This window comes from Trifolium pratense, linkage group LG1 (genome assembly GCF_020283565.1).
Source record: "Trifolium pratense cultivar HEN17-A07 linkage group LG1, ARS_RC_1.1, whole genome shotgun sequence".
NCBI lineage: Eukaryota > Viridiplantae > Streptophyta > Magnoliopsida > Fabales > Fabaceae > Trifolium > Trifolium pratense.
This window is the reverse complement of record NC_060059.1, coordinates 37,696,669-37,706,174: the sequence shown is the minus strand read 5'-3', so window position 1 is coordinate 37,706,174 and position 9,506 is coordinate 37,696,669. Positions and strand designations below refer to the sequence as shown.

At 34.1% G+C, this 9,506-nt stretch overlaps 1 protein-coding gene across 1 annotated transcript; it reads right to left on the bottom strand.

The window, feature by feature from the left end:
* Positions 1-2,064: 2,064 nt before the first annotated feature.
* On the bottom strand, positions 2,065-9,506 carry LOC123893715. Its single transcript, XM_045943514.1, has 6 exons — positions 8,648-9,506; positions 8,133-8,300; positions 6,959-7,997; positions 3,755-4,647; positions 3,425-3,589; positions 2,065-3,290 (listed from the first exon to the last, which is right to left on the bottom strand). The coding sequence occupies exons 1-6, from the start codon at positions 9,504-9,506 to the stop codon at positions 2,251-2,253; spliced, it is 4,164 nt and encodes a 1,387-aa protein (XP_045799470.1). The 3' UTR covers positions 2,065-2,250.

The window sequence follows — 9,506 nt, the reverse complement described above, 5'->3', positions numbered from 1 at the left end:
CGGGGACCGGGTCAATTTTGGTTCAGGACCAAACCCTCAATCTAGTCCAAACCGTGGGTGGTGGATTATGGCCCAATCTCGACAATTTATTTATTTGGTTTGATTGGTTTTCAGTTTTTTTTCGGGTTGGTCGGGTCAGTGGAAACGGGTTGCCAAGACTCAAAAGTTCAACAAAATTCACAAATCCGAAAAATTAAATAAAAAATTCTAGAATTCATGAAGATGAAGAGAAAAAATTAGCATATCTGACACTTAAAATTATGTAGATCTAACTTAAAAATTACAAAAACATCATAAAGCACAGAACTCAAACACAAAGTTATTGTTGCATTGTTTGTGTAATGTGATAGTTGTTGGGTTGAATTTGTGAAGTGTGTAATTGAATTAGTGTTTAGGAATTTCATTGTTGTATATGTGCACCAAGTGTTTGAAAAAATGCATGAATGAAGTTAATGTTGAATTCCTTGTTGTTTTTAGGAATGGCTGACAATTTTGGGAGAGAAAGATTGGTAGGCAGAGTGCAACACACGGTTCCAGACGTAGAGAGCTGTGGCAAACGCTCCTCTCCCGAAATATGGTTGGGGAAGAAATGTTGATTTCATGCCTTCTAGACATCAAAATGTTGCTTCATTTTTGTAACAATTGAGGAGGAGTGTGGGAGAAGAAATGAAAGTACAATTTCCAACGGCCAGCATAAAAAGTACCTTTTGGAAGTTACGTTACCGCAACATTTTCACTCTTGTTCCATCGCTTTTCTTTCGTTCATTGATTTTTTCACGATCTTTGAAATTTATCCAATGCAGTCACCGATTTACTTACTTCTAAGTTGAAGATATCATCCTTCATGTATCTCTCGATGCATAATTTGTGTATCACTTCAGCGAAGCAGGTTAGGGTTACCTACACATCCACTCTCAATTTCAATCATAAATGTATTCATTGAAATGATTGATTTATTCCACTAGATCATCCAATCTTATATTGCATTCCAGTAGATTATCCAATCTTATATTGATTTTAATTACTAGCTTATTGTTATTGATCATTCATATTACTTTGTTATAAATTTCAAATAACTTATAATTAATACTGTACAAGTCCTTTTTATCAGTTTAAGGATACTGCGTTGACATTATGCAACATGTGCTGAAGAATAATTGCTTAGATATCTATAGCTCAATTCGCTTATATCTTATTTTTTGTTCCGTTTTAGTCTCATTTAGTATCATGAAATCATCAATTTAGTAATTAAACTATCACATTGACTTCAATTTAGTACATAAACTATGTCAATATATAATAACTTAATAAGTAGTCCCTAGAGTATATAAAATCCATCAATTTAGTCTCTGCTATTAAGATGTGAGGGACTAAGTTGCTGGTTTTTTTATATACTTAAGGGATTGAATCGACGAATTTCATATAGTTTAAGGACTACTTATTATATTTAGATATTTTAGGGACTAAATTGGAAAGAGTGTGACAATATAGGGACTAAATTGATGGTTTATTCAATTTTAATTGAAGAAATGGAAGAAAAATGGGACAAAAAATAGTTATGGACCAAAGTCAAACCACAAAATAAATTAAGGAGCCAAATGTGCAATTTAGCCAAAAATATTTCATGATTGGACTTCTTTACTACATTAATCTTAGTCCGGTTAGTCAAGATATTTATAATAAATGACTGGAATCTCATGTTCAAGATTTTTGAAGGCTTTATGACATGGAAATATTTCAATGATACATCATAATATTTATCACACAAGATATTGACCATTCTTCTAAAGTCATTGTTTGGCCATGGAATTTAAAGAATGATATTCTTATTAGAAAATTTCTTCTTTGCTAAATTACCGTTATTTATTTTGCTTTCTCTTCCTTTGATTATTCCATCACATGACTTGAATACCACGGTGATATAAAACTTTTGTATACAATAGTACACTTACACTTCACTTTACTTACCATTGTTGGACTGAAAACCTCCCTTAAAATTGATGTGCTTGAAAACAACTATTCCTTACAATAATAGAACACTTCCATCTCTACTTAAACAACAACTAAGATAAAAACACATAACACATTAATTATATAAACACATTACATTACAATTACAAAATGATTTGGATTATTCATATGAAATGAAATATGCATGAAAAAACTTCTAAAACAACGAAATGGAACTGCATTTTGTCACATCCCAATCATCTTCCATCATCCAAGTCAATCAATACCTGAACTTTTAAGCTATCGATTCCCCTCTGCATTTAAGATCATTGTTTCCAATTCCATAGCCACTTCCTTCATGCTTGGTCTTTCCTCCCCTCTTAGTCTCAAACACTTTGCTGCAAGATCAGTTACCTCCTTGATCTCTTGTTTGTTTTCTTCATTCAACAAACCATCTTCAATAATTTCAAACACATTATCCTTTTTGAAGCAGGACAGAAAATATGTAGCAAGATTTCTTCTCTCTTCTGGCCTACCAAAACTAAAAGGTCTCTCCCCTGTCAGCAGCTCCACAACAACTACCCCAAAGCTATAAACATCACTTTTTTCGGTCAATTGGTTTGTTAGCATATACTCTGGATCTAAGTAGCCAATAGTTCCTTTCACCATTGTGGCTATTTCAGATTGGTCAAGTGGTACTAATTTTGAAGCTCCAAAATCAGATACTTTGGCAGTGTTGGTTCCATCTAAGAGAATGTTAGCACTCTTGACATCTCTGTGGATAATGGGTATTGAAGCAGCTGAATGTAGATATGACAAAGCTCCAGCTACCTCTGTTGCTATCTTAAGACGAATCTTCCAAGTTGGATTATTCAATTTATCTGTGTGTATAAAATCAGAAAGAGTACCATTGCTGACGAATTCGTAAACCAACAAAGGAACTTCTGTTTCTAGACAACACCCCAAGAGTTTAACCACATTCCTGTGATTTATTTGGGAGACAACATCCACCTCATTAATGAATTGCTCAATTTGGCTTTCATCTATTGTTTTCGACATTTTGATAGCAACAATTCTATTATCTTCTAGTTCCCCTTTGAAAACTGTACCAAAACTTCCTCTACCTATGATTAAGCTCTCATCGTAGTTGTTTGTGGCTTTCCTTAGCTCACTTTCTTTGAAAATATTAGCTATTTTAGACGAGTCTTTTCTTTGGAGAAGTTTCTGTTCTAAAATAGAACCTCCATTCTTCCTAAAGAATTTCCCTTTCAATTTGGTATGTTTCCTCTTTTGGTATAAGGAGTAAATTATCCACACATTAACAAGAAAAAGTATTACTCCTGCAACCAAAATATATTGAACCCAATTTTTGGAATGTTCCCCAAACTAATATCAGAACATTTATTTAATGAACACATTAGATTTGAAAAAAAAAATGTACATAGTATAAAATTAGGTGTGTTTTGCTGCTTACCAATAACATATATATATGCTTTTCTATCAGGTAGTTTGCACCCTCGTTCCTTTGTTCCATCACCTGTTTGCCCCAAAGGACAGAAACAAGTGTAATTCCCAGCAGTGTTGATGCAATTTGCGCTATTTTTGCATCCATGTAAATTTTTTGCGCATTCGTCAATGTCTGAAACACAATAAAAGTATAAAATGTGTTTCGTACTCGACATTTTAAAATGAGGCGCTTAATAAGGAAATTCAATAAAACATTGAAATTACGAAGCTTAATCAATTAATTAAAGTACAAAAACAAAACAAATAAAATATTCTACAATTATGCTCTGTTTGTTACCTGTGCAGCCTCCAGGAAGGTATGGATTTCCTTCAAAACCTTCCAAACACTTGCATCTGTAACCTTCATAATCTGGATCATTATCGACACATTCACTATTTTCCCTGCAGGCATAGCTATCTGTAGTTTTTGCTATTTGACATGATTCATTTGTAACGGCCCAGTTAACAACCATGGGAAAAGTTTGATTAGTTAGATTATTTATATGGTCTACAGAAAAATTATAGGATCCTTGTTTTGCAATAAAGGAATAGCTACAATCTTCCTGGGTGGTTGTTTCTGGTGGGAATTTAAATGTTTGTATAGTGATATTTTTCATAAGTGGAGGAATATCCACTTGGCAACACCCTAAACCTGTGCATTTTCCAATGTTATTCCCAATTACCATTTTATGGTCATAATTATGACATCTTGTTAAGCACCCTATTGAATAAGTTGCATTCTTGAAATTACTGTTGAGAATTCCATAACCGTCGCAACTAACGGTTATGAATTTGTTTTCCGTGCTTGAAATTGTGAAAGAAGAAACGTTGAGAAGAGGTTCATTCGCTTCTTCAGTATTATTACTACTACTACTATTAGTACAGACGCGTGAGCCGAAAAATTTCATTACCATTTGACTTTGGGGATTTATGTCTAGGACTGGGATCATTTTACCATAGGTTAATTTTGATTTTATGCATTTGAGCTCAAATTTAGAATCCATGTAACAGGGTGTATTATCTTGTGTTGTTGAATGTCCCATGCCAAATGGATATGGAACTAGTATATCTCCACAAGTGTTATTGCAGCCTGGTAGGGCTTGTTGGGGTTCATCAGATGCAACTGCTTCTACCAACAGGAAGAATGCAACAAGCATTATTAATGGATGCATTGCCTTAAGTTTCGTTGCCCTGAATTGAATCACAAATTAAGTGATAGAAAATAATTGGCCTTTTAGAAATCTCACAATTTGAGTAATATATTGTGGCATAAGAATTGAATCACAAATTTTTCTATTGAGTTTTGGTGTGTATATATACTATCATATTTTAATTTGTTTTTCTATTGAGTTATCAATTAGGTCATCGTTAAGTCGTAAAAAAGTAGAGTTATGAGTTTTTATTTCTTTAGAGTATTGTTAACGGTTACTAAAATATTTGATAACTTTTTGTCCCTGATCTATAATGGACCACTTATTTAGGTGATCCATGTTAACATTTGCCCGAAACTAATTATTCCAACGATAGGCAAGAAGTGTCCTTTTTCTTTTTTTGGTTCAATGACAACATTGTGTCCTTTTTCCTATAAAATAATTAGGGTAAAATGTACTACAATATTGTCATTTGATTTGATGGGGTGGAATACACAAGTGAATGTTGGTATAACTCAAGGCGAAACATAAAAGACATTGATTGAATTTTTAATTTGTGGTGGATCAATTTGACTCTTGCGGTGAATAATTTGAATTTAATCGATTTGGCTCTTTAGAGCAAAGCTGTGTTATATCTCTCGGCCAATGTGCAATTTTTTCATGAAGTGTCTCTTCACTTGAAGTATCTTGTGTCATCGAGGGGTTAATTTTAGGGAGTTACTTTGGTCATTCTACTGGTTACTCAAACACTGTCCGCGACTTAGCTAGAGGACGTCTTTTTTTCCCAAAACGCCCTATTTTTACACATCCGTTGCTTAAGTCGCGGATGTGCAAAAATAGGACGCACGAGTAACCGGTAGGGTTATAGGTAGAGAAGTCTTTCGGAGGGCATCCGAAGTGGAACTACCCAGTTGTAGAATGCTTACGCTGCGAAGATGTGTCTGTAAATTTGGGAGGGAAGAATGACCAAACAAGTGCCATTGGTTTTGTTTCAGATTTTAGGACATGGAAATATTTCAATGATACATCACAATATTTATCACTCAAGGTATTGACCATTCTTCTAAAGTCATTATTATTGTATGATCATTCTTTGGCCATAGAATTTAAAGAATGATATTCTTATTAGAAAATTTCTTCTTTGCTAAATTACAGTTATATATTTTGCTTTCTTTTCCTTTGATTATTCTATCACATGACTTGATTACCAAGGTGATATCAAAATTTTGTATAAAATAGAGCACTTACACTTGACTTTACTTACCACTGTAGGACTGAAAACCTCCCTTAAAATTGATGTGCTTGAAAACAACTATTCCTTACAATAATAGTACACTTCCATCTCTACTTAAACAACATCTAAGATACAAACCCAGAACACATTAATTATATGGCGAGTTCTAATGTGAACAAGTCACCTAAATAGTGCATCGTGCAAGACCATTTCATACCATTAGATAATAAAGTCCACCAAATATTCTGGTAGTCCCTACACACCAAATCCACTCTCTTCTCTTCCTCTTCCTCTTCCATCCTCCCAATCTAGGCAACGATGGTGCACATTTTTTTTATTCTTTATTTACATTTTTTTTTATTCTTTAATTATTACAGTATCTTCTTAGTTTCTTAAGCTTAACAGAGATAAATTAAACATCACTGTCTTTGTCGTGCGATTTGCTGGAGATCATGTGCACCGATGGCACCATGACGGTGGACGGAGCAAGAGCTCCTCCATAACAAAAACATCACCGCACGGAAATTTCCAACAGAAATATGCGATACCTTAAGAACTTCACCGGCGATCTCCTTCTTTCCGACCATTAATGGCGGCCAACACCTCTTATTTTTAATAAAAAATCATCAAAAATTCGTTAAAAAAATTAAAATAAATCATTAAACGTCTCATGTGAGTACCAATGTCCAGATCTATGAAATCTTGTTAAAAATTACAAGTTTTTGAGGATAAAGATCAAAGTGGTGGAGGCTTCGCAGTGAGGTGGAAGAGTGTAAAGTTGTGGAGGCACAGTTGTTGTGACAGAAGAGCTGGGAGGAAAGGACGAAAAAATGGAGAAAGGGTAAAATAATCAGGTGTGGGATAAACCATAACAATATTTTATAGAATATTTTAATCTACCTTTAAAATTTAGTCGTGCACCGTGAAAGATGTCACTAGGTGTTTCATGATAGCCAAAGCCTAATTATATAAACACATTACATTACAATTACAAAATGATTTGGATTATTCATATGAAATGAAATATGCATGCAAAAAACTTCTAAAACAACGAAATGGAACTGCATTTTGTTCAATCATCTTCCATTATCCAAGTCAATCAATATCTTCATAGTGCTGATTCCCCTCTACATTTAAGATCATTGTTTCCAATTCCATAGCCACTTCCTTCATGCTTGGTCTTTCCTTCCCTCTTAGTCTCAAACACTTTGCCGCAAGATCAGTTACCTCCTTTATCTCTTGTTTGTTTTCTTCATTCAACATACCATCTTCAATAATTTCAAACACGTTATCCTTTTTGAAGCAGGACAGAAAATATGTAGCAAGATTTCTTCTCTCTTCTGGCCTACCAAAACTAAAAGGTCTCTCCCCTGTTAGCAGCTCCACAAGAACTACCCCAAAGCTATATACATCACTTTTTTCCGTCAATTGGCTCGTGAGCATATACTCTGGGTCTAAGTAACCAATAGTTCCTTTCACCATTGTGGCTATTTCAGATTGGTCAAGTGGTACTAATTTTGAAGCTCCAAAATCAGCTACTTTGGCAGTGTTGTCTTCATCTAAGAGAATGTTAGCACTCTTGATATCTCTGTGGATAATTGGTATTGAAGCAGCTGAATGTAGATATGACAAAGCTCCAGCTACCTCTGTTGCTATCTTAAGACGAATTTTCCAAGTTGGATTATTCTCTAAATTTGTGTGTATAAAATCAGAAAGAGTACCATTGCTGACGAATTCATAAACCAACAAAGGAACTTCTGTTTCTAGACAACACCCCAAGAGTTTAACCACATTCCTGTGATTTATTTGGGATACAACATCCACCTCATTAATGAATTGCTCAATTTGGCTTTCATCTATTGTTTTCGACATTTTGATAGCAACAATTCTATTATCTTCTAGTTCCCCTTTGAAAACTTTACCAAAACTTCCTCTACCTATGACTAAGTTCTCATCATAGTTCTTAGTCGCTTTCCTTAGTTCACTTTCTTTGAAAACATTAGCTATTATAGATGAGTCTTTTCTTTGGAGAAGTTTCTGTTCTAAAATAGAACCTCCATTCTTCCTAAAGAATTTCGCTTTCAATTTGGTATATTTCCTCTTTTGGTATACAAAGAAGGAAATTATCCCCACAATAACAAGAAAAAGTATTGGTCCTGCATCCAAGATATATTGAACCCAATTTTTGGAATGTTCCCCAAACTAATATCAGTAACATATATTTAATGAACACACTAGATTTGAAAAAGAAAATGTACATAGAATAAAATTAGGTGTGTTTTGCTGCTTACCAATAATAACATATTTATATGTTTTTCTATCAGGTAGTTTGCACCCTCCTTCCTTTGTTCCATCACCGGTTTGCCCCACAGGACAGAAACAAGTGTAATTCCCAGCAGTGTTGATGCAATTTGCGCTATTTTTGCATCCATGTAAATTTTTTGCACATTCGTCAATGTCTGAAACACAATAGAAGTATAAAACCATGTTTGTTAGTATCCTACAATTCATCCCATTCTTAGCTCAGATTCAATACAAAACTGATTTCAATTTATACAAAACTGCTTCATCTAACATGGTTCCTATATATTTTGAATAATGATACACTATGATGAATCACTATCTAAAATCGTAGTGAGTGTGACCAACCACATTTAAAATGTGTTTCGTACTCGACATTTTAAGATGAGGCGCTTAATTAGATCAAGGAAATTCAATAAAACATTGAAATTATGAAGCTTAATCAAATAATTGAAGTACAAAAAAGAAAAGAAAAAATAGTATACAATTATGCTCTGTTTGTTACCTGTGCAGCCTCCAGGAAGGTATGGATTTCCTTCAAAACCTTCCAAACACTTGCATCTGTAACCTTCATAATCTGGATCATTATCGACACATTCACTATTTTCCCTGCAGGCATAGCTATCTGTAGTTTTTGCTATTTGACATGATTCATTTGTAACGGCCCAGTTAACAACCATGGGAAAAGTTTGATTAGTTAGATTATTTATATGGTCTACAGAAAAATTATAGGATCCTTGTTTTGCAATAAAGGAATAGCTACAATCTTCCTGGGTGGTTATTTCTGGTGGGAATTTAAATGTTTGTATAGTGATATTTTTCATAAGTGGAGGAATATCCACTTGGCAACACCCTAAACCTGTGCATTTTCCAATGTTATTCCCAATTACCATTTTATGGTCATAATTATGACATCTTGTTAAGCACCCTATTGAATAAGTTGCATTCTTGAAATTACTGTTGAGAATTCCATAACCGTCGCAACTAACGGTTATGAATTTGTTTTCCGTGCTTGAAATTGTGAAAGAAGAAACGTTGAGAAGAGGTTCATTCGCTTCTTCAGTATTATTACTACTACTACTGTTAGTACAGACGCGTGAGACGAAAAATTTCATTACCATTTGACTTTGGGGATTTATGTCTAGGACTGGGATCATTTTACCATAGGTTAATTTTGATTTTATGCATTTGAGCTCAAATTTAGAATCCATGTAACAGGGTGTATTATCTTGTGTTGTTGAATGTCCCATGCCAAATGGATATGGAACTAGTATATCTCCACAAGTGTTATTGCAGCCTGGTAGGGCTTGTTGGGGTTCATCAGATGCAACTGCTTCTACCAACAGGAAGAATGCAACAAGCAT

Coding starts and splice junctions, on each gene's coding strand:
- LOC123893715 (XM_045943514.1), bottom strand. CDS start 9,506: ATGCTTGTTGCATTCTTCCTGTTGGTAGAAGCAGTTGCATCTGATGAA. Junction 7,998..8,132: donor ATATAAATATGTTATTATTG/GTAAGCAGCAAA, acceptor TCTTGGATGCAG/GACCAATACTTTTTCTTGTT. Junction 3,291..3,424: donor AGCATATATATATGTTATTG/GTAAGCAGCAAA, acceptor TTTTGGTTGCAG/GAGTAATACTTTTTCTTGTT.